The sequence below is a fragment of the Indicator indicator genome, chromosome Z, assembly GCF_027791375.1.
Source record: "Indicator indicator isolate 239-I01 chromosome Z, UM_Iind_1.1, whole genome shotgun sequence".
In the NCBI taxonomy this organism is placed as follows: Eukaryota; Metazoa; Chordata; class Aves; order Piciformes; family Indicatoridae; genus Indicator; species Indicator indicator.
The window spans coordinates 44,231,460-44,257,876 of NC_072053.1; the positions used below are offsets into that span (position 1 = coordinate 44,231,460).

Consider the following 26,417-nt stretch of genomic DNA (forward strand, 5'->3'; position numbering starts at 1 on the left):
CTGTAAGTGTGTTAACATAAGAAAGCACTCTCCATTGGTTTGCCTTCTTCCTTTAGTGCTAGGAATCTTGTGTTGGAACTCCTACAGTGCTATGTAAGCCTAACTCAAGCTGTCATAATTAATATGTGCTTGTTAATGTATATGTATAGGAATAAAGTGAAGCAGAAAGTACAAAGAAATTTATTTGGGTTGGTTTTGTTTGCTTGTTTGTTTTCTGCTACAGAGAAGCCAGTATTTTAAAATGCTGCTCAGTTACTTGGAAGAGATTTACCCCTTGTGCTTTTAGGAGTTATACTCAGAGGTTTTTGTTCTAGAAAATGCTGCAAAAGAAAACCCAACAAACAATTTCCTGCCCCAGCCTTGGTAGAAAACCTTAACTGAGCATGTATTATAATTTCCCAGTTTTTCCCTGTTTTAAACATTTTCATTAGAGTTTTTTATACTTCAAAAATAGTACCTTTTGCATGACCTGTTGGTTTCAAATTGCAACTCAGAATGAACAATCCAAACACCAAGACATATTTCTTAAAACATACACAATTTGTATGTTCCTTTTTTCTTTTTTCCCTTTCATCTTTTTTCTTTTTTCCTTTCCCTCTTTTTTTCTTTTCTCTCTCTTTCTCTCCCCCCTTTTTTCTTTTTTCCTTTTTTTCTGTCCTTTGTCTTTTCTTTTTCCTTTTTCATTCTTTTTCTCTTGATTTTTTCTTTATTGTGTTGCAAGACTGAGATCTCTGTTTATCATAGCTGTAATCCATGACGTCTTTAAGGGCTAAATTTTATCTCTTTCATTTGCTTTAGGAAACCTTTTTGTCTTCATTTGGAGAATGCTATAACTGATTGGAAAGAAGCTGTAGAGGCCCCGGTCAATGTATTAAACACTTTTGTAGCACAGTTTTCAGAATTCAGTGAAGCTATTGCCAGCATGACAGTGAACTCAGATGTCATAACATTGACATCAGAATAATTCTGTTGGTATTGTATGGTTGTCCTCTCAGACACTGCTTACAACAAAGTGCATATGATCAACATTCTTGAAACTGTGACTTGCATTATTGCCTCCTCAAATCAAGTATTGACATATGATTATTCGCAATATACTTACTCTATCAATAAACATGCTGCTGCTGAATATCCTGAAGATTAAATTGTTACTCTACCCATCAGTCCTTCTGAAAAAATTGTAACAATTTAAAAAATAAACAAGAACAACAACAACAAAAAAAAGATTAAAAGCTTTATTTTGGGGGTTTTCAGAAATGGGAATATTTGATGTCCCCATGAGTCCAGAAATGGGCAAGGTCCCATTCACAGGATTTTCCATTTCTTTTAAGCTGACTAGTTGGTAGCCAAGGAAAGTTGCCTCTTACTGTCTTCTTTGCTAAAACCAATAGGGTCATCATGCAAATTCAGGGTGTCCATAGCTTTAGTATAAAATTGACTTTATTTCTGCATTCCAGCACGTACTGAAAAATAACAGAACATGCCTGGTGGCACACTTGTTTAGGGAAGAAAATGTCAAAATGAATAGGAGGTTTTTAAATGATTTTGACCAACAAATTATCAAGGTGGTACTTCGAATAGTCCAAAGCATAAGTACATCAAGTTTACTGCTGGTCTTTAACAAGTTAGGAGTTTGGTTGCCCAGAGTTAGATATTCCATATAATCTAAATATATTCTCTTTTCCCATATTATGTCTCTAGAACTATGATTCCTGACATAGCCTAGACATTACAGGCATTAGCTGGAAAGTTTTCAGTGTAGTTCTGTTCTATGTATTGGTGTTCAGATGGAAAAAATATAATATTTTGGCTTTTTCCTTGTAACTGCTTGAGAAAAAAAAGAAAAGAACAAAACAAAGCAACACAACAAACAAACAAACAACAACAACAAAAAAACAAATCCTGAAATGGTCAAGTTCCTCACTTCCTATTAACCTAAGAGGAGTAATCAAAGAATTGAATCAGTATATTTTTTAAAGTACATTTTTCAATTTTTAGTGCGACCAAAGTATTTTAGGTCAATTTCAACAAAATTTTGAGGTCATGATTAGAATCTTTTGTTGTTTGCAAATAACAAAATAATTTTTTTTCCACTGACAGTTGGGTACTTCCTTCTGCTGATTGGACATTGTCTTTTTATGTTTCATTACTACATGAAAATGCTATAGAATGACCCTAGAGAGATGGAGAATAACCTGGAGATCCAGCACTGCTACAGATGGTTATTCTGTCCCATTTCTGTCAAGATATAGAAAACTGTATACAATACAGTTTAAGTATTAAAAAGTATAATGAGGCAGAACTGAGTTCATGAAAAGTAAAGTGTAAATTTAAAGTTCTGAAGTGGTTAATAATTCAGTAAAAAAGAGTGGCTAGGACAATTAATTGTCTAATTTCTATTTCTGCAAGAGCAGAGCAACTGAAAAGGGAAGGGACTAGCTATAATGAAATGGATAACAGAACAGGTAAGCAATAATGAAAAATGTACATTCATAAATAGGAAAGGCCAAATTCTACACTTGGCTGCATTTCTGAAAGAGCATTGACACTAATAAACTTTTGAAGATTTATGCTGAAGATGTTATTTTCCAGTACCTTGCCAGACTTGATCAGTTTTCACTAGCAGTATCAATGAATCTCAGAACGATGATTTCATGAAATTCCATTGAAAACACAGTACCTATAATTGGATTCTTGTAAAAATTTCCTATGGCAGTGTCAAACAAAGGTTGGTCTTTACGTCCTTAACAGTAAATTTGTCTTATTATGTGTGTGATTGTTTTTAATATCATTGTATTATTTATATAAACTACTTCAGACCAGTCAAAAGTATTTCTTCAGCAATTCTAAATTTATAAATTTATCTAGTTTAGATACTTTTTCAGAAAAAATCAAACAAACAAACAGATTGTTTCAGAAAAACAACAGACCCCAGTCTGGGAAAGTTTGTAATAGTAAGGTAACCTTGGCACATGCTTCTCTTCACAAATCTGCTTTTTGTGCTGCCTGGGTCACTTTCAGAAATCTGTAATTTTATATATAGTAGCATCTGAAATTTTATCTAGTAACCTTCAGCTTTGTTTATCCAATGTTTTAGAAGCCAGGCTTAGTCTAGGTGCTTTGCAGTTAGTACTACTGTAGAAACTTTTGCCTTTTGTTTGTTTTTTGTTTGTTCTTTTTTGTATTGAGATTTAACTTTTATTGCTTGCAGCTCTGACTATTGATGTATCTTTTTATATTGACTAATATAAAAAGCCCTCTTTGCATATAAATAGTAAATAAATGCAAATATAGTATTGTGATTTACTTAAAGATTACAGGATCACAGGATCAAAGGATGTTAGAGGTTGGAAGGGATCTCTGGAGATCATCGAGTCCAACTCCCCTGCGAGAGCAGGACCATATAACCATGTAATCTAGTGCAGGTCACACAGGAGTGCATCCAGATGGGTCTTGAAAGTCTCTAGAGAGGGAGGAAATCCTGAAGCCATTTAGATTTAGGGGTTTTGGTGTAGTCTTCATTGTGGCCAGTGTTTCCCTCAAAAATACATAAATTAGTTTTCCATGGAGAGAAGGAGGGGCAGAAAGTAGTTTAGATGAAATGACAGTGCTGGCAATGCTTTTCCAGTTCTTGTATCTTTAGGTGTAGTAGGCCAAAGATGAAAAGGTAGTAAATTTTTCAAAAGTTTTCAGCAACATGAAAAAAATACATAAGTAAATTTTGCCAAATGAGCAAAATTTGCAAGTAGCAGTAAGAAAACGTGACCTCAGGGATTGTGATTCTTCATCTTTCTATACGGATTTCAGAGGCTCTTAGTAGTTACACAAACAGAACTTTCATTTCATGTGATCTCTGTGACAGTCTCTTATGTTTTGCCCAATTTAATTTTGTTTTTCTGGTACTATACAGGCTCAAGAAACTGATGAGCTAAGAGCAGTCCATGAAGAACTAAAAACAAGGCTGCAGATGTTACAGACCAACTACAGAGCACTAAAAGAGCAATTAAAGCAGTGGGAAGAGGGTGATAGCAGGTAAGTTACATAGCTCAATTAAAACATTTCCCTTACACAAGAATTCTGAGCAGAAGTGTTATATAGATGTTTGAAAGAGAATTTAATTTGAAGGAAGAAACTACTATGTAGTGAAGTCTTTATCCTTTCTTAAAGCAGAATACCTAGTATACCCCTATATGAGAAAAACTACAATTAAAACCAAGAGTAAAATATGTTGAGCTGACACCTTGACATATTTTATTTAGGATCTTGTTTTGAGCCTGAATACTGGACAGAGGTCTGCTAGGTCTGCTTATATATGCTTGTCTAATTCCCCAGTAGATTAAGTTGCTGACTGTGTGTGTTTGTAATCTTTTACAGTAGAACAATTGCTCCTTATGTTTCAAGTAGTGTTAAAAATAATTTTATTCATTACAAATGCAGAAATAACAGCATCTCTAACATTTAGTGATTCAAACGTTAACTGAAACTAATCCTAAAATCTCCATCTTAACAGGGAAAAAAGAGTATGTGCATGAAAATCAGGGTGGTTTAATCTATTAAATGATTATAAACCAAATTATTTCTGATCATTCTACAAGAATATTGCAGGACTATCTTTATTAATGGAAAGAAGAAAGACTACCACATCAAAATTTAAATAATGAATACTCTCTGTATAATTCTCCCTTAAATTCTCTGTAGAAGAGTGAAAATTTTTTGCAGATTTCTTTTTTTTTTTTTTTTAAGTCATTAGCAGAGAGTTAGAACTTTTGGTAAACAGACCTATTTGGAGCTTGGAAGACATTTCTTATCACCTTAGTTGTCAGACACTGCTGAGACAGTTTTCCAGGCCCTTTCAAGAAAGTAATTAGAGCAGGTGCTTACATCCTTGTGGCTTTTGTAGGACTTTAGTGTTTACCTACAATTTAGTAAACAAGCACGTGTTTTACTAAAAGTAATTATTTTTGTAATTAGAGCAATACTGATGCAATCTTGATGTAAACTTTGTAACCTTCCCAGAGTCCAGGCCAACATAAAGCATTCTATTATGAATGATAAACTCTCCCTCGTATATAAGCAATGTTTTGGCCTATCTGAGTAGATTTGCATCACTTTGTAATACCATGGCATTTACTCAAGAATGTCTTGTCTCTTAAAAAGACAAAAAAAAAGTGTGGGTGAAAATAATGGTAAGGTACAAATCTGCTACAGCAATTGATAGCATGGTAAGATTTTTCAAAATATCAAAAGCATTAATAATAAATAGATTTGTTGAAATTGAAATGAAAAGGTTTTGTTTATTTAGGAAAGGCATATATAGTTTTATCATTTAGCTTACTGTTATAAATTCATTGCTAGAAACAACTGAAACATAGCGAATGATAGTTACTTTATGCAATGAAATTATTTAATTCTGTATCTCAGGCTAAGTAGGTATTCATGGTCCACTGAGAGACAAAGGCTGAAAGGATAAAAAAAAATCAGCCTAGATAAAGATAGTAAAATCAAACTTGATATACAGTGAAGCACTGAGTATACTGTGTCTGACAGTTAAAAAAATAGAACAAAAAGAAAAAAGAAAGACAAAAGCTAAGCTGTTTTGTTTCTGTTTGATGTACATTATACCAGCTTGCGTCCTGATAGGAACATACTTGGGAAAAGGAGATACTGGAGAAAGTGCAATACTAAATCTTTATTAATTAATTTGATTTTTTTTCATCTATAATTAAGATGGGCTGAAAATTACAAGATTTTTATTTTGTGGGGCATAACAGAATTGTATGAAATTATCATACTATAAGAGGTTTATTTGTCCTTTTTATTGTACTTAAAGAAAGTAGCCAAGACCCTAATAAAAACAGCCTGTAAATGATTATACCTTACACTGCTATGTTAATATCTCAAAAAGCTTTATGTCACTGGTGTAATGCAAATTGAGCATTAAGAACTCAGTATCAGGTACTTATGTGGCACTTCTGATCCTCTCTAAGTGATGGAGGACCTCATTCTTTCTGATTCTTCATAGATTAGAATTTGTTACTGAGATGGCAGCTGATGGGACCTAATCCACCTGTCATTGTACATAGAAGTTCCACTGACATACGTGACTGAAAAGATGATGGGGCCTTATGAGGCCACCCTGTTCTTTGAGAGTTTATTTCTGTGTCCAGTAAGAATGTAAATCGCAGAGAGTTTTGTTAATTTTATACATGGTTTTTTAAAAATATTTTATGTTATTAAAATATATTAAAATATTTTAATGACAAACTGAAATATTTGCATTTTCTATTTCTGTGCTTCTAAATTCAGTATGCTTTTTCCTGATGCATCTTCTTATCCATATATAGCTTATCATTAGAATGTATATCAGTAGTTGGATTGAGAGTAGGCATTAATGCAGCTTCCAGACTGGATTACATTTGCAGGGGCATTTAGTGTGCTGGTGGCTCTCCCATTTAGTTCCGAGATTTTGTGCTTTCTCGTGTGAGTACTTAAGGAAGGTGAACAAATGCATGTGGGTGACACTACTCAGTCACATGTCAGCTGAGAGTCATGGTGTGATACCTGTCTGAAATATCATTGAACTTTTCTATAGTACCATGTTTAAGGTTTCATGCGTCACAGAATATATACATCATACAAGATTTATATTCAGTAGATGCTTTAGTTTAAAATTTGTATTTTTTACAAGCAAGGAAGTTTTATTCTTGTGGCCCTGTATATATTTGGAAACAAACAACTTCTCTTTTCCCATAAACAGGACTGAAAGTAAAAGCAGATACCAGCATGCAGACTCCTGTCAGCTTTGTCAAGATTCTGATGCTGTGTGGAATGAACTGGCTTTTTTCAAAAGGGAACACAAAAAACTGTTGATCGAAAAGTAAGTTCATTTCTTAAATGTTGCTTACACAAAGAAATATTCTGCTGGTTTTTTTCAAAAGGTAGTGCTTTAGCAGGCCACTTGCAAAATTCCAAGATAAAACCATTTTCTACCAAAAGCAGAAAGGAAAAACATCAGTTCTTTTTTATTTTTTTCCCCTCTTAAATCAGTGACAAGTTACAAGTTTGCTAGCACTAACAGAAACTGTATTCCATGATCTAGGGATTGTGTTAATTAATGTGGCTCTCATCTGTTGGAGGTGTCGCTCTTCATTAGCCTGTATTTTACACACTGCCGTGCTTCATTTTTGGAATGAGGTGGTGAGGGGATAACCTAGCCAGCCATCCTTGTTTGATCTCTGTGATACATACGCAATGCAGAATGCCTCAGCTCTCTTGGTTCCCTGCCCTGTCCTGCTAATCCCAGCTGAGCTCATTATGGTGTAGCCTTGCTGCTACTCCTGGAGCCAGAGCTGTCCAAGCTAATTACTGGTAGCAGCAGAGCTGCCTGTTAAGGGTCTGGTGTGGATCTGCTAACATGGTCCTTGGTAGTGACCTGCAAAAAGCACGAGGGAGTTGCTCTCTTTCTTGCTGTGCACAGCCTGTCCTTCGGGTTTAGTGCTGATCCCTTCACACAGCTCTTTTAGCTGTAGTAAGTGTAAAACTTGGTGAAGGAAACTCTTACTTTAGAAAACATACAGTTTGCTGCTTTGATCTTATAATTCATAGACTATTATACTCAGCCAGGCAGAGTAAGAAAGTGTCCTTTTGTACAAGACAAAAGGAAGTTAGTATGGTATAATTAGCCCTTTGCTGCTGTTTAACAATTTCTGTAAGTCAAGTTGATTTTTCTGTGCTTAAGAATCAAGGCATCATAGAAACTTTTATTCAGATTTCTATTTTGTCAGCATTAAAGAAAATATTTTTTTCCCAATGGGTCACAACATAAACTGATTTTGTGCAGATACCATGAAGGCTGCTATCACAGAATTTCAACAGCAGCAAATTGTTTTGTAGTATGTAAGTCCTTGTGTTGCCCATAAGCTGCGTTAGCCTATTATGTACAATATTGCCAGTAGCTGTATTGCATGGAGTATTCCTACAGCCGCCAGTTACAGTTGTGTTTCTGTTCTTACCACTTCATTGTTATGTCTTTGCTGTTCTGAAGTTGATTTTCTGTTTATTTTGATACTTATGTAGGAAAGAGCACTTTCTTGCCATACACAAAATTGCTGTTGTAATTCTCCTTCCATCACACATCAACACATACATCAAAAGCAACAGTACCGCAGGAACAGTAACGTAAGCCTCTCCTTTTCACATAAAGCCATGAAAGAGAGAGTGCATATGTATTGTGCACACCCTGAAGACTGGACTGTTGGACTGTTTTTTTAGAGCTCCTGTTCAGTCACTTCTATTGGAACACCCTTATGCCTGATACATATGAGATCACTGTCCTTGACATTGAGTCCATGAGCAAACAGTTGAGCTTTTTTTAAATATAAAGGTTTTTAAGTCAAAATGAGTTCTTAAAATTCTGCATAATACTTTGTAAGAAGCAAGTGCACCGTGGTGATCTTTCAGATGAACTCCTTGTTGGGGTTTTAGGTGCTTTTTACTCCTTATGAGCAATGTAGCTTATTGCTAGTTGAAATAAAGAAGGAATGAAGACCTAACTTCTATGGGTTTTCTATCTGTCTCTTCTGATGACTGTGTTTAAATTGTTGAAGTAAGTCAGCACTTAAAGATCTGAGCTCAGATTTTTTAAGAAAGTCAATACTAAATTTAGTATACCTTTTAGATCTGTGGGTAGGGCTTCTTTATATTGCATATATTCTTTCTTAAACTTCATGGCTAAAGACCGTGATCTAGAGAGCCCTACCAATTATTTATATGTATGATTTTACAATCAGTGTAAGTATATCATGTTAGCTCGTAGTTTTTGTGGATGCAGTTAATTCAATAGATGATACTGATTATTATCTTAAGCTAATAATCCAAAGCCAAATCCAATGTGGCATTTCTTAAAGACTCTCTGCCTAGGGACTGTATTTTAGTTTAAGTCTGTTTTATGCCTTTGAGCAGGCCAGAGTGATGGTGTTTGTTTGGTTCACCTGTAAGGAAGATTTCCTTTCCTGTTGCCTTTCCATCCTCTTCCTGTTATCTTCATACTAAGCACATTGTGGAATAATTATTCTCTGACTTTATAAAGCTGGTTTTATTAATAGTTTTACTTTATTTGTATATTAAGCCTTCTCCCCCACTATTTCCTCTTTCACAAAGAGTATCAGATTATATTATACCAATCATGTGATATAGATATAGATTGAAAGTTGTATTTTTAACTTCGTGAATTAGAAAATCTGCATTATTAAAACAAATTAAAAAACTCCAAAATCTAAGTTCACTTTGAGGTCTGAACAAATAGCTAAGAAAGTAGTCTAACTTTTAATCCCTCACAACTCATTGTTTTAAGAAATCATACAGCAGCTACCAACTAAATTCATGCCAAAATTGAAGAGTTATCAGCATGAGGTAATTGATATAAATTTCATAAGTATTCTTTAGAGTTGCTATTAATGCTAGTAGCCAAGTGAAAACAATTCCAGAGCATATCTAGGATGTGCCATAGGATGTTCTTATTCTGTGTTAAGAAAAAGACTGAATTTAGTAACTTTTCTCTTTTAAGCAAATAGGAAAAACACAGTGATAGTCAAAGTATAGTTAGCACTTAGCTGAGAAGTGGATTACTGGATTACTTTGTTGGACATACTGTAACTGGTTCCACCAGCACTTAGTTGACATAGTACATTCTTCCATGTAAGTCACTATGACATAAGTTATTATCTTAACAATTTCTTTGGCTTTAGCTAAACATGAACACTCTGGTCATCAGAAGCTTTTAGTGTTCAAATCTCCACTGTTGTATTCAAATCCCCACTGTCGTGTGCAAAGTCCAAATGCCACAGTATTTGGTTTTTTTGTTCCGCTTGATAGCTATATCATATACCAAATGAATTTTGAACAAAATGCTGTCACCTACAGCAAACAGCCATTCTGACATACATACTGTCTCTGTAATCTTTCTGGGTTTTTTTTGTTTGTTTGTTTTAGGAGTACTGGGACATTGCAGGCTTCTTACTACAATTAGTAATTCTATACTGCAAAGCCACATGTAATTAATGACATACATGTATTTCTTTAGCCTTTGGATGGATGAAAAGATTGTTTAATCAAAATACCTTTTATTCTACTGAAAATGATAAGAGCCTAGATTCTGCAGTTGGTGTTAGGTGCTTCTGACAAAGGTGCATGCTCGCTGACTGAACTGATCATTGCTCAGTGGAAGTGACAGTCAGGCTCAGGTGTGAAAACCTGAAACAGTGTCATTGCTGTTTAAAACCACTACAAATAATTAAACATCTAAGAAAAAAAAGCAAGTTTTAAAAAGTCTTTTTCTAAAGGACCAAAGTCAGAACTGTAAATGCCTTATGAAGTCACTTACGGGCTTTTGCATAATTAATTTACAGTTTCCCTTTTGTGAAGAGAATTATTTTCTGGTTTTGAGCAACCTTCCAGTTACATTTTTACAAGGCACTGTGACAGCTACCTGAAAAAAATGTATTGTTTTTTTCCAATGAGAGTAATCTGTCAGGGATGATGAAATTAATGATCTTGTTAAACCTGTCTAGAACTTTTCTTACTTGTGCCCACCAAATCTTGTGGTTTCCTGTATCCTACTTAAAAGACAAATGTGGGGACTTGCTGCATTTTTGGAAATTGGTTGTGTTGATGTTTCTTCTTTTTCTTCCATATTTAATCAAACCTTTCAGTGTGCCTTTGTTCAAAATCCCAGAGCACTATCAAACCTCCATAAGCAGCCTGTGGTACTTCAGTGCTATCTCATACATTTTGAGACTCTGACATACTGAAAACATGCAATCATGTTATTAAACACTATTCCATGACACATAATCAGGGAAAGGCAGAATTAAAGTTGCATTAGTGATAAAATTTGGGCATTGTCAGGGATAAGAATAGCAGAGACAGTGGAGAAATTTAAGGACTCTTGTTGGCTTTTCTTTGTATTGCTTGCACAGAAGTACTGCCAGCCTTGCTGTTGGATTGTGGTGATTTATGGAGATTATCTGTTATATCTATCAAGTACTATAATACTATTGGTAATCACACTACATCTGAGAGTACTTTTTCTTCTTTATTTTGCTTAGACAAATCTTCTTTAACATTTGGATGGAAATGTCTGATTTATCAGACTACAGATATTTATGTATGTATAAAAATAAAGTACTGTACTGAATGTTCACAGTAGAAGCTTATGTACCTACAGTCTAACACAAAAGCACACTAAAGCCAGTAATATAAGCTGCCAGGCTGCTATATTAAGTAATGAGGGAGTTATGAATACAGATCTCTCTCCCGACACCTTCTATGGAGTTCATAGGAATTCTGGTATGGGCAATACTGCCTGGTGCTTTCTGGCAGCAGTTGAACTTAGCATACAATATTAGTTTTCTGTTTTCCTTTCATGGTGCTGATTTTGGAAGGGAAGTAACACATTTTTCAATTAGGTATATCTCAGCTTTGATAATAGCTTATGGAATTTCAAGAACTGAATTTTGCAAAGAGGTAGAGACATTAATTTTGTTTAAAGACTGCAGCTAATAGTTTACAATGGTAATTAATAAGCAACTTTTATATGTTCTTGCTATCTTGAACTCTTTGTTAAAATGTACAGTTCTGAAATTCCAGAAACTCATATGTGGAGTTAAGTGGACCTTTATTGTGGCCCACCACAGTCCATATTTTATTCCCAGTGTGGGGCTCAAGAACAATAATGAGAAGCAACATAACAAGATGACTCAATTAAGGCTTGAGGCTTGTTAAGAGAGTTTTATATACCATTTTCATTCTATTTTGCTTCCAGACTGAACTAGCCTGGTTATTGTCAGTGGGGGAGGAGTTTCAGCTCACACTGACACAGGTGTGTTTGCTACATCAATACCTTTGCATCCCTGAGGCATCAGGGGCCAGTGTGCTGTTGTCCTGCATGTAGTCTCTCTGGTGATGGGTGTCACCTCTGGGGAATAGCTTAGAGCTGTGCTGTTGCTGCCATGCTGGTTACTGGCATATTATGATGCTGCTATTCCACTAGCCACTTTAGCCACTTCGTTTAGATGTAGTCTCACACAACTGATAGTCCGGGTTTTGTCCAGATCAATACAGGTCTCTCCCAAGAATACCACCTGGCCTGGAGATCTGCCCTAAGGCTGGATAATCATGAGTGCAGGGTGTGTAGGAGAGTATGGAAAAGTGCCTAGGACAGTGGTCCCCTCAGGTGGTTTGGAATTTCACCCCTGAACAAGTGCAAAATCCTGACAAGCTGGTGAAATGTTTGGAAAAAGTCCTACTGTCAGCCTGCAAGTTCCCAAAAGACAGAAATCACTGTGATCTGCTGGGGCCTGGCCCATGCCTATTGATCCCGTGTGATTACTATTCAGAGCACTCAGGAGTGAGAGAAGGTCTCTGGGGCTACAGATAATCCAACAGGCATGGCAGTGCCAGCATCAGCTGCCTCTTTACAGACAAAGAAACATACAAGGAAAGCAGCTCTGCAGGCAGATGATGAAGATGAATCAAGGTCATCAGGGGAGCAAGAGGAAGAGCCAGGGCTGCTTGCTTGGTCTTTGACTCTGGCTTTGGAAGATAGCCAAGGACAAATGGTGAATGACATAACTATCAGGCTCCAGCAATGTGAGAAAAGTCTGTCTTCCTCTGTACAGACCTGTGTTTCAGCTGTGAAGGAACTGTCCTAGGCGATCCATCAACTCAAGAAGAACATGTCCTATTTCCCACCTGTATGGTCCTGTGTTTCAGCCATGAGGAGCAGGTGCTACCCTGTCCGAAGAAGAAAATCTGGGAGGTGTGGCCTACCATGTAGTTTTACTTGCATGACCATGGGGAGGTCATAAGGAAGTGGAATGGCAAACCCACTTCAATCCCAGATGCATGAGTCTGTGAATTACAAGGAAACTCTCCCCTGAAGAAAGCTACCCTGCTTTCCAGGGGAACATCACCCAAAAAGAGCAGACAAGCTGATATTGCTTCTGATCTTCCTAAAGGGACTCCCACAGTTTCTGTACGAGGTGCAAGTGATTTCAGCCAGAATTAGAGGGGCACTGCCTCTAACCAGATGGATGAGAGGGACATCTGGGTTTATTGGACTGTATGGAGCCGACGGCTTAGCAAGAAAAACCCACAAGAGTATAAAGTTTTAGCAGATACAGGCACCCAGTGTATTCTGATGCCATCCAACCATGAGGGGTGGAACCCATCTGTGTTTCTGGTGTTACAGGGTGCTCCCAATAGCTGAATGTGTGGGAAGCTGAGCACTGGAATGCAAAACAGAGTTTGATTTCACTTGGAGGGGTGGAAGAAGTCACTGGAATCAACTGCCCCCAGGGCTGAAACACAGCCCCACCTTTGGACTGGTCCTGGACTGGTCCAGGCTGTACTAGAACAGGGTGGAGCTCCAGAGCATTTGTAGTGAGAATTCTTCTGTGTACTTCTTCTTTGCCTTAGTCTTCACTCCTAAGACCAGCCCTCAGGAACCTCAGTCTCTAGAAGCAAGGGAGCAGAACTGGAGAGATGTGGACATTCCGATGGTCAGTCAGGACAGGGTTAGAGACCTCTTATACCATCTGAAGACACACAAATCCATGGGCCCTGGTGGGATGCATCCACGAGTGCTGAGAGAGCTGGCTGATACCATTGCTGAACCTCTCTCCATCATCTTTGAAAAGTCATGGAGAACAGGAGAGGTGCCTGATGACTGGAAGAAAGCAAATGTCACTCCAGTCTTCATAAAAGGCAAGAAGGAGGTCCCAGGCAAGTACAGACCAATCAGCCTCACGTCCATCCCTGGAAAGATGATGGAGCAGCTCATCCTGGAGGTCATATCTTGACTTCAGTAAAGCTTTTGATACTGTCTTCCATAACACCCTCATAGAAAAGCTCAGGAGATATGGCATCGATGGTTGGTCAGTGAGGTGGATTGAAAACTTCCTCCACAATAGAGTTCAGAGGGTCATCATCAATGGCACAGAGTTAGCTTGGAGGCCTGTGGCAAGTGGTGTCCCCCAAGGATTGGTACTGGGTCCAGTTTTGTTCAATATCTTTATCAACGAACTGGATGAGGACATTGAGAGTGCCCTCAGCAAGTTCTCTGATGATACAAAACTGGGGGGGTTGGCTGACACCTGTCAGGCTGTGCAGACATCCAACGTGACCTGGACAGGCTGGAGAGCTGGGTGCAGGCAAACCTCATGGAGTTTAATAAGGACAAGTGCAAGGTCCTACGTCTGGGGAGAAATAACAACAGGCACCAGTACAGGTTAGGGGCTGCCTTGCTGGAAAGCAGCTTCACAGAGAAAGACCTTGGAGTGCTGGTGGACAGCAAGTTCTCCATGCAACAACAATGTGCCCTTGTGGCCAAGAGGTTCAGTTGTATCCTGAGGTACATCAAGAAAAGTGTGTTCAGCATGTCTAGGGAAGTTCTTCTACTTCTCTATTCTGCCCTGGTGAGACAACAGCTGTAATACTGTGTCCAGTTTTGGGCTCCCCAGTTCAAGAGAGACAGAGACCTGCTGGAGAGAATCTAACAGAGAGCCACAAGGATGATGAGGGGACTTGAGCATCTCCTCTATGAAAAGAGACTGAGATCACTGGGGCTGTTTAGTCTTGAGAAGACTGAGAGGGGATCTGATCAATGTCTATAAATATCTGAGGGGTGGGTGTCAGGAGGAGGGGGCCAGATTCTTTTTGGTGGTTCACAGTAATAAGACAAGGAATAATGGGTTCAAACTAGAACATAGATTTCACCTCAACATGAGGAGAAACTTCTTTACAGTGAGGGTGACAGAGCACTGGATCAGGCTGCCCAGAGAAGTTGTGGCATCTCCTTCTCTGGAGACTTTCGAAACCCACCTGGATTGTTCCTGTGCAGACTATCCTAAGTGATCCTGCTGTGCCAGGGGGGTTGGACCTGATGATCTCTTGAGGTCCATTCCAACCTCTAATATACTGTGATACTGTGAAGCAATCTCATTTTGGTGAGCGCACAGAGTGGATGATGTATGGTGTATGCTGTGTGATGTTAATCGCTGCTGGGCATGACTTAGATGGTATAGAATAAGGGGTGGAGAATGTCACACATGGAGCTGAATCTGATCCTGATGTTCAGATATCATGCTGACATCAGGCCAGCTTCAAAAGAAAGTGCTGGCTGGACCAAAGCATCATGGGGACTGAAGTCCAGCTTGTAACGTGAGAGGCTTCCTGTTCTGGTTTCTGCTTCTGGTTGTCTGGGTTTGGGGTGTTAGGCTTTCCACTGGGCTGGCTGTGGGTCAGAGTGGATGGGGCAGATCCCTGGCTTCTGGTGTTGCTTTAGCGTTTTGTTACACTTTTGTACAAATAGGCTACAGTAATTGTGCATTGTATTACCTCATTTTTAGTTAAACTCTTTATCTCAACCCAGAGATTTTTTTTGGTCTTCTTTTCCCTCCTATCTGTGTGGAGAGGGCAGGGGTATGAGAATGTGTTGTGTTAGCCTAGCACAGTGATAGATGACTTGGTTCTCTTTTGCTGTATGAGGCATATACATACAAAAGTTTAACCTAGCGATATTTTTGGATTTTTTCTATTTTGTAAATAATTCAGAATTTATGTTCTAAGAAATATTATTTGCTTTTTTTTCCAAACACAGTTGCATGTGAATAAGCATAGAAAAGCTCAAGTATTTTAATGCAAGAAGCAATTAAAAAATTGCTTTACATCCTTACTTTGCATTACAAGAAACAAGCTCCATACTGAAAACTGGCTGTAGGTAACAAAAACTTGCGTGTATTGGTCATCTGAAATTTATATAAAATTAAAAGCTCATATATGACAATAAAACTCGATATTCAGGGAGGGGAGTCCTCACTATGTGCTTCTCTTAGTTACGTTGATTACATTTGTACCCAAGTTATGACCCTTTGGCTTGGATCTTTTGTGAAGCAGCTACAGGTGAAAACTGCTCATGAGACTCTTTTGATGGTCTTGTTATAAAGGAATTAAAAAAATTCAAACTAAAACAGTGAACATAATTAACACAATATAACACTATTTTTAAAACCTTTCAGTCAGTCAGCTGGATTTTGTGCTAGAGTAAAACAAATAAAAGGTTACTAAGTAGTAGATAAAATTATAGATACAGGTTTCTACCATCCACTCTAGCATTCAGCCTTTTGCAAGCTAGAGGTTGTGCTTCATGTTGAAACTATTTTAGTTGCTAGTCACTAGCATATTTTGGGAGTTTGAGGCACTATTAATTTGAAATGTATCTCAAAACTCGTTCTTGACAAGTATGACACTGTTCACCTATTTTGCTAGGTGAACAGACAGTGGATTGGTATGAGGGAAATTGTTTATCTTTTTCCATTACTGAATGTGGGTTGTAAATCACAGAGACTTCACTTAGCACCAACGGATACTGCTTCCTGCAATTTTCATCTATCCTAAAAGTAACTGAATTGGGAAACAGGAGTGATAAAGACATATTTCTGGGAAATGAATAGACAAAGTAAGATAGATGCAGCTGAATGACTCTGTATAGTCAAATATTCCATTTCCTTGCTTAATTAAGACTACAAGTTTCTTTGTGTAAACTGTAAGTTTACTATATTTTTCCTGTAAAGGAGTACCAGTAAATCATTCTTAGTACTTTAAATGCTCACAAAATGTAAGTAATGCTCGTACTTTTTGCTTTACTCTTCTTTTGGCAGCAATATCCTCAGACATATGTAATGGTTTGTGCTCTCTTGCACAGTCTAGATCAAACACCATCTCCTGGGTTTACCCTCACCTCCAAAGGCTATACAGACCCTTGCTGCAGCCATATGTTCTTAAGTCACAGTAGTGTAGGAACAAGGGGAAAAATTTCTGTCAGTGGTATTTAACTTATAAATGTTGGATAACATTTCTGCCTAGCTTGTTTCTCGTAACTCTAAACAATTTTTCAGCAGTAGAAAATTAAAAGCAGTGTCTGTGTCAGACTCCACATCCTAATTTGATAGCCTTTTCCTGTTTTTCTGTATGGGCTTTCTACAAACATAGGAATAAATCCATGTGCACTCTAATATGTTATTGTTGTCCCCTTTCAATGACCATGATAAAGAGCAGGTGAAGTTTGTTTAACAGTCTCTTCTGTCTGATTTTCTTCTTAATTTGGCTTTCCAATCTTTAACAATTTTCCATGACTCTGGAAGAAAACATTTGAAAGGGCAATTGTTAACCTCTTAGACTTAGAGGAAGGCTTCTATGACTGTAGGAGCTTCTGGACTAGTCCCCTGATACCTGTCTCCACCAGCAACAGTATACATTAGGAGACTGTGATTGGTTCTGCTTATTTCTCTGAAAAGTCATCCTTTTGCAGTCTTACAACATGTAATCCTTGGGAAGGAGTCAGCTTGCTTAGTGGGTTATTCCTTCTTAGGTATTCAGCTCTTTTAGAAATGAGGTGCTCTGCTTGGTTTTATTTTCCAGATAAAATTCCCTGGGACAAGTGGAAAAAAAGTCATATTGTTTGTTTGGATGTTTATTTTAGACTGCCATGAGCCTGCTCATTTAATTCCTTTTGTCTGTATGCAGAGGAGTGTAGGAATCTCCTGCTTGCCCTGCCTGTGAATACTGAAAGCTGCTGATGAGTAGTGGCTGACTTACGGGATGCATATTACTCAGGAGGCAATGGATTGCTAGAGGACTAACTAGAGTCTTCTGGCAATGGATTAACATGGGGTTGGTAACTGTTGAGGAAAAGACCCCTTTAAACTGTCAGGTGCACAGAGAAAGTTTATGCTATAGCTGAGGCTATCTTTCTTAATTACCTTTTCTTTAATGCATTGAGACCCAAGTGTGCATGTGTATATGTGCCTTAGATTTGGAGCTGTGTGAGGGCTCCTGATGGTATCTTTAGAACTGCTGACAATTAAATATGATGAGTACTAGAAAATTTTGTTCTAGCAAGAAGGTATATTTTGCAGAAGCCCTGCTTACATGCAGATGGTATGAGCACTTAGCCTATTCTAGAAACTTGAAAAGTAAGCAACTGTTAATTTCTTGCTGATGCCTAGCTATAACTGAAAAAGAAATCAGAAGTATTTCTGCTGTTAAAAATTATTCTATATCACAGATTTTGTTATGCTGCCTTTTCTTGTATTCCAAATGGGTGAGTATTGCAAAAATTAGTAAATAACAGAGGAGTAATCAAACATATTATATTGCCATAAAGTAGCATTGACAATATTGTATCATACCATAAAGAGTAGTACTATAATTGTGGGGCAGGCCCAGTACTTGTAGAAATGTATGCAGTACCAGCATAGACTACTAGCTGGATAGATTTAATCTCTCTCTATTTCTTATTATTCTTGTTTCAATACTCCCAAGTGAGACTGTGGCAAACTATTTAGAGGATGGAAGTGTTGGTACATAAAACAGAATGCTGCAAAGTAGTTCTTGCGATGTAAAAACAAAGCCATGAATCTAATTCTGACCTACCATAGTAGAAGATGTTGACAGTTTTTTAGGAAGTACTGGTAGATTCCTTCTTATTCAGGGCTTTTTTTGCTGGTACCTGTCAATTAAAGAACTCAACGGCTTCTCCATGGCTATGAAGGAGCAGAGAGTTTTCTCTGACCATGTAATATAGAACATCTGAGACTGTTTCTTGTCAACAAAGTAAACTTTAGTAGTATTTTGGAATTGGTATCAGAAAGCCTCTTTATGTTTTCAACTTCTTTTGGAACCAGATAAAAAATACTTATTGCAGAGAAATAATTACTGAAAAAATAGAGTCAAATTCTACCAGGCAGACTTACAAGCAGCATAACCTCTCCATGCGGAAGCCTCAAAGACATGAGGCAACATCACGTGCATAAAGCTACAAAGCAGTACATCGGTTTCAAGGCTTTTCAAGTGACATTGTCACTTTTCTCCCATCTGATGTTCTGTCATTTGAACTTGGTAAAGCTGCCAGAAAATACACCATTTGAATATAAATAAGAGCAAGGCATTTTTCTGGAAGGACTCATAAATTCTGGATTTTTTTTTCAGTCCACTATTTTTTTGTGCTTTTTTTCAAGCACATTTCAAAGCCAGTCTTCTTTAAAGGTACAAGATTAGTGGATTAATTCGTAAAATTAGAAATAGAAATCATATAAGTCACTTACGGCAAATTTGGTGTAAAATGTCACAATAAATTTTCAGGGTGCGTTTCTTGATTATACAGTCTTATTTAGAACTTGAGAAACCTTGACTCTAAACTAATGAGGACTGAAAAAAGTTACCCAGTGCCATCAGAGAAGAGTTGCTTGCCATGTTTTGAAAACGTAGTATTAGAGGAGCTAAGGCTAAGACAGACAGATGGTTTCAAAATCACATTCTGGTGACAGACAAAACCAAGAATGAGCTACCTTGGACCCTGGTAATTCACAAACCCCAGTCTCTGCCACAGTCTCCATACTCCAAAATTACATCAAGTAACAGATATGAAGCATTAACAGCCACAGACAACCCAAGGCAAAGTCGAGGGAAAGTAACCATACCAGCAGCACACAGTGGGCGTCACAAATAGAAACGATGTGTGATCACAGAGTACATGACTCTCTGTGCAAAGGCACTGAGGTACCCATCTGACAGTGTGGCAGGGAGTCATGAGAAGTGTGCTGCCTTCAAGGAGCTAAGGATTGGCATGTTGCCAAGTGCGTGCTCCGATTTCTTAAAAGCATGGATTACTGTCCTTTGGTACTCTTTCAGGTGGGCACAAATGACACCACAACCTGTAACCTGGGCAGAACTAAGAAAGCCTACAATGCTCTGGAGCAACACTCTGTTTTAGCAGTCGGAGGCATGAGGACAGCCAGAAACAGATGTATAAAGCACATTGACCTCTGGCTCCATGACTGGTGCAGCCATGAAGGATTTGGTTTTTACAATGGGAAGTTGTTTTCTGACCACAACCTCCTAGTGAGGGATGGAATCCATCTGCCTAGTAGGGGCAAGGAGATCTTTTGCAACAAGCTGGCCAACTTAGTTAAGAGGGCTTTACACTGAAGAACTGAGTGGGTGGGGGCCAAAATGGCAATGCTCAAGACATTATGCCAAGCTGAGGAATAAACCTGGCCAATCAGAGCAACAATAAAACTGCCTCAGCTACCTGTCTTGACGAGAATCAGAAGGTCTTCCACCCACCTAGGGTGAGCACTATGTGCTCAGCTCCCTCTCTGAAATACCTGTACACCAATGTATGCAGCACAGGGAATAAACAGGAGGAATTAGAGATCTCTGTGGGGTTGTTTGAAGGGCTACGATCTGATTGCAGACACCAATGCAGAAACATGGTGACTGGATGGCTGTGTCCTTTTCAGTTTCTAACTCTTCCCTGTACAAACAGTGTTTGCAGTATGTTTTTGTAAAATTGAGGTTTTAAAATTGTGTAAGTACTATGTAATAGTGAGGTTGCATTTATGAGATACTGATTGAAATAACACAAAAACTTGAATACGACCGTAGAAATTAAAAAAAAAAAATCAAATTAAAAAGGGCAGAACATAATTTTTCCTCAAAAATGTTTATTTCTAAGTTTCATATGCTGTATGTCATATTTGCTTCCTTAAGCAAAAACGCATATAGTATGAACAAGAGAACTAGAAAGCACCCTTCTTCTCACGCTGTATCTTGTCATTAGGAGATTTGTGAAAGGGTAAACTTGTGAAAGCGTCCTGCATGTTTCATGAAGATCATTTTTTGTCTGTTAGGTTAGCACGTCTGTATGATGAGATACTGAGGTAGATAACGGCGTTAATGAAAGGCAGGAAAGCAGATACCGCACTGAACTCCTGCTTTTTGGACTATGTTCTTTCAGGTCGAGTCATTGCTTTCAGTACTGCATTACACTTCATCAGTTTTCTATGACTTCTTCGGTTATCTTGAATTCCTTCAGAGTTCCTTCTTGCTCCTTTGAAAGTTCTTACTTGACCCTTCTTTGATGCTTCTTCAAACTGATCATATTCACTTTTCTTGGGGAAAGTAGCAATCATACAGTCTCTGCAAAGGATTGCACACTTCAAGAACACCACATTACACTCTTTCTTCCTTTTTCATGAGCTGCACAGTTGTAACAAAATATGCAGGCTACAGTACTTTTGGTTTTTTTGTGGTGAAATTTAGAGAACTGAACTAGATGTGCCATTTTTTTTATAAAGTGTACACAGGTGCTTGCCTTTTTTTTTCTCCACAAGATTTAGGTAGAGTTGCATGTCAAAATTACTCAAATATCACAGAATGTTAGGGGTTGGAAGGGACCTCGAATAATCATCCAGTCCAATCCCCCTTCCAGCGCAGGATCACCTAGAGTAGGTCACACAGGAACACATCCAGGTGGGTTTTGAATGTCTCCAGAGGAGGAGACTCCACAACCTCTCTGAGCAGCCCATTCTAGTATTTTGTCACCCTCACAGTGAAAATGCTTTTCCCTGTTATGCTCCAGTTTGCACTCATTGTCTTGTCACTGGACATCACTGAGAAGAGCTTGGCTTCATCCTCCTGACACTCACCCTTTCCATATTTATAAACATTAATGAGGTCACATCTCAGTCTCCTCTTCTCCAAGCTAGAGAGCTCCAGCTCCTTCAGCCTTTCCTCATAAGGAAGATGTTCCAATCCCTGAGTCGTCTTTGTGGCTCTGTGCTGGACTCTTTCAAGCAGTTCCCTGTCCTTCTTGAACTGAAGGGCCCAGAACTGGACACAATATTCCAGATGTGGCCCCCCAGGGTACAGTGGAGGAGAAGGAGAATGTCTCTCAACCTACTAACTACACCTCTTCTAATACACATGTTGCAGCAGTGAGATTGTGCTGCTGGTCTTTTCATAGAATCATAAAGGTTAGAAAAGACCTCTAAGAACATCAAGTCCAACCATCAACACATCACCACCATGCCAACTAAACAATGTTCTGAAGTGCCACTTTTATATGTCTTTTAAACACCTCCAGGAATGATGATTCCGCTGTCTCCACAGGCAGCCTATTCCAATGCATGACCATGCTTTCACTAAAAAAAATTTTATTAATATCCAACCTAAACCTCTCCTGGTGCAGCTTGAGGCCATTTCCTCTCATCCTGTTGCTAGTTACCTTGGAGAAGAGACCAACCTCACTAAACCCTGCATTCAGGTATTTGTAGAGAGCAGTAATGTCTCCCCTCAGACTTCTTTTCTCCAGTTCCCTCAGCTGACTTTTTCTCCTCATCAGACTTCTTCTCCAGGCCCTTCACCAGATATGTTGGTCTTCTCTGGAAACACTCTAGCACCTCGATGTCTTTCTTGTAGTGTGGGTCCCAAAATCAAACCCGGTACTCAAGATGAAGCCTCACCAGTTGCAACTACAGGGGCACAATCACCTGCTGGTCACTGTTTCTAATAGAAGCCAGGATGCTGTTTGCCTTCTTGGACAGCTGAGCACACTGCTGGCTCATATTCAGCTGTCAGCTGTCACCATCAGATCCCTTTCTTCTAGGCAGCTTTCCAGACCCTGTCCCAAGTCTGTATTATTATGACCCAGGCTCAGTGCCTAGCACTTGTTAAGCCACATACAAATGACCTTGGCCCATCAGTCCAGTCTGTCCAGGTTCCTCTACAGAACCTTCCTACCTTCAACCAGACCAACACGCCCACCCAATTCTGTGTTGTCTGCAAACTTTCTGAGGGTGTATTCAATTCCCTCATCTAGATCATGCATAAAGATATTAAAGAGAACTGACTCCAATACTGAACCCTGGGAAATACCATTTGTGACTGGCTGCTAACTGGATTTAACTTCATTCACTACAACTCTCTGGGCCATCCACACAGTTTTTACCCAGAGAAGGGTACATCTGTCTAAGCCATGAGCCACCAGCTTCTTCAGGAGAATTCTGAGAGTCAAAGTATTTACTAAAGTCCAGGTAGATATCATCCAAAGCCTTCTCCTCAACCACTGAGTGGGTCACCTTGTCATGGAGGGAGATGAGTTCATCAAGCAGGACCTGCCTTTCATGAACCCATGTTGACTGGGCCTGATCTCCTCATTGCCCTGCACATGCCATGTGAGCACACTCAAGATGAAGCACTCCATAGTCTTCTCTAGTACCAAGGTCTGGCTGGCAAGCCTGTAGTTCCCCAGATCTTCATCTGGCCCTTCTTGTAGATGGGTGTCACACTGGCAAGCCACCAATTGTCTGGGACCTTCCCTGTTAACCTATTATGCTGATAGATAATGGAGGGTTGTTTGGCAAGCTCCTCTGCCAGCTCCCTTGGTGCTCTCAGGTGGATCCCATTCGGCCTTGTAGACTTGTGAGAGTTCAGGTGACATAGCAGGTCATTAACTGCTTCCTCCTGGATTATGGGGAATTTGTTCTCTCTGTCTCCCACCTCAGGGGGCTGAATACCCTGAGGATAACTGGTCTGACTATTAAAGACTGAGTCAAACAAGGCATTAAGTACCTCAACCTTCTTGTTATCCTTGGGGCAATGTTCCACCCCTCCCTCCATCCAATAAAGGGTGGAGATTCTCCATGGGTCTCTTTTTGTTGTCTTTCTTTCTTTGTTTTTCAAAAATAGAATTAGATTTAGTAGTGGAGGAGGAGAGTGAACCAAATCAGTGGGACATTCGCATGCCAGAAATGAAACTACGTGAAATTGCAGCAACTTGTAAAAAAACCTTCATCCCTCTCAAACATTAGGATAGGCAGTACAGACAACCCTTAACAGTTGGAGACTGTTAAGAAGGGTGTTGTAGCTGAAACCCAGTTGAAATCTCTGATACAATTGAAAAAGACAACACAACAAATTGACCCCCACCCCAAAATAGTGATAAAATGTTGTCTGTACAGACTCAGGGGAAGTTTTTTGTTGCCCTCACAGATAAAAGGTCAACATTTAAAACTTAAGTGTATGTTGGTGAGAATAAGGAGTGGAAGGACAAAGGCAAATGGAGAGTTGAAAAAGCTAAAAAAAACCCTTTAAAAGTGGTTTACAAAGGTGCTTTTGCTTAAATAAAGTAGAAAAAAAAATAATTAGGAAGTCTGTAGGTTTGCTTGATGATAAGCAGTGTAAAAGGATGTGCTGGCCTTACAAGGCCATAAAGGAATAAGTCAGTGAATCTTTGTGGTAATATTCCCTGCTGAAGATGCTAAGAAGATGCCAACAGCTAACATACTTTTTTTAGGAGATAGAAATACAGTTGTACCACAGTTATGAGATGAAGTTGACAACTTACTTGCTAATGTCTTGATGTAACCTCATTGTAAACAGCCACCTGTGTCAGTGGACAGGCAGGCTGCCGCCGTAATTCGTATCTATAGAATGGGCTCCAGAGAAAGCCGCAGACCCCTAACCCTGATTTCTTCCATGCTTGTGAAGATGACAGTCTGCCTTTACGAAAAAGTGGGACACCCTCTCCCCGCTCCACCTCACAAAAACAACTGACAGTGAGAGAGATCACTGGGCACTGATCAATGCAGTTTTCTTGGGAAAGCATCATTGTGGCTTCTGTTGCTTTATTAACTTGCTGAAATTGCAGAAGTAACTATGTGGTAACTGTAGTTTGATCTGTATTTTCAAATGGCCTCAACAGTTCCACATGAAAGACATTGAAGTCCTGGAGTGTGTCCAGGAAAGAGCAGTGAGGCTGGTAAGGGGTTTGGAGAGCATGTCATATGAGCAGTGGTTGGGGGAACTTCAGCCTGGAGAAGAGAAGGTATCAGAGAAACCTTATTGCTCTCCACAGCTACCTGAAAAGAGATCATAGTGAGGCCAGTGTTCATCTCTTCCTTCAAGTAGCTAGCAATAGGATGAGAGAAAATGGGCTTAAGTTGTGCTAGGGAAGCTTTAGTTTTGATATTAGGGAAAAATCTTAGAGTGGTCAGGCATTGGAACAGGCTGCCCAAAGAGGTGGTGGAGTCACCGTCCTTTGAGGTGTTTAAGAAGCCTATAGATGCGGCACTTCAGGACATGATTTAGTGATCGTGGTAGCTGGGTTACAGTTGGACTCAATGTTCTTTAAGGTCTTTTCCAGCCTTAATAATTCTATGAAAGATTATAAATTCCATTCCACCAGGACTGGAGGAATGGTTCTTTCAGAAACAGGGAACCAGCTAAAGCAGAGGAAACAACAGAGTAGCACATAAGTCCCATTTTGAGTATGGCAAAATAGACTGCAAAAACTGTTAGGCTTGCACACTTATGTAAGTACCATAGGCTCTTGCCTCCACTGAGGACAGAGCACTGGTGATGGATGGTTGTATGGGACCCAGCAGTGATCTAAACCAGTTGGATATTTTCAGCATTCGTGCAAGCCAGCCATTCACTTATTTTGAAGTGCATCACATATCTAGACTATAAATTTTACTTATTTCATATAATTAATTGGCTTCTGAATACCTTTCATCACCCTAAAAACAATCCCTATGTAAAAGTTAACTGTTTTTAGAAGTTTTCTGTGATTATCATTGTTTGCTTGTCACTTAATGTATAGAGGGACAGTAGTTATGTACGTATGTGCATAACCATGTATTTGTTCAAATAGTATTTTTAAAGTTGAAAAATAACACATTCCGAATACAGAGATTTGAGCAGGAAGTATGTAATTCTGGTTGAAGACTGTTTTTAATTACGGAAACAGAGAGTGTTTTGTCAGGGAAGCATTCTGTCATTCAGTACAAATAGTCAAAATGCTATAAGGAGTTAAGACAGCATGGAGGTAAAAGCCACTCTAGTCTGTGTTATAGAAATTGACAATGACAGGCAGGAAGAATGAAAGAAGAGCAAAGAAAGTCAACTCATGAAAGCAGCTGAGTGATCCTGGAAGTAGCTTAGGCCTTACGTGTCATGGAAAGCAGGTTACTTTAACTTTTCAAGTTTCTGGTTTTCATTGTACTTCATGTGTTACAGCTGAGTCAGAGCATTTAATATATAATATGCTTTAAAATAATTTGGTTTTAATCCTTTTTTTTTGGTTTTAACCCTTTCTTTAAGTTATCAGGTATTTTGGCACAATTTTATTTGCACCTATCTCAGAGGAATTTTGTAAAGCATAAATTTCCTGTGAACCATTTGAGTGCTGCTGTTCAGAGTAGAGCATAAGTGGCTGTGAGGAAGTTAGTGACCCTACCTTTGGAAAAGAGTTGGAATAGTGTCTATTTTTATAGGATATGGCATTATATTTTAAGGAAAAATCTGTATGTTAAATGACTGTCCTCTGTTCTATGTGCTGTAGGATACTAGGCTAAAATAGGTGGGGATGTTATTGATAAAATAATGCGAAACTCTGTCATTAAAGATTGTGTCAGAAATCACGAGTATAAATGAACCGTTTAAATTCATGCCTTTCATACTAGCATATCCAAATTTGAATTTGAAACTTTAGCATTAGTATCCTGGCAACTCTA

At 38.7% G+C, this 26,417-nt stretch overlaps 1 protein-coding gene across 1 annotated transcript in view; it reads left to right on the forward strand.

The window, feature by feature from the left end:
• Positions 1-26,417, forward strand: part of CNTLN (centlein) — a 318,217-nt gene that overhangs the window by 223,995 nt on the left and 67,805 nt on the right. Inside the window, 2 exon segments of the mRNA XM_054397579.1 lie at positions 3,911-4,032; positions 6,758-6,877. Coding sequence (XP_054253554.1) covers positions 3,911-4,032; positions 6,758-6,877 — 242 coding nt within the window.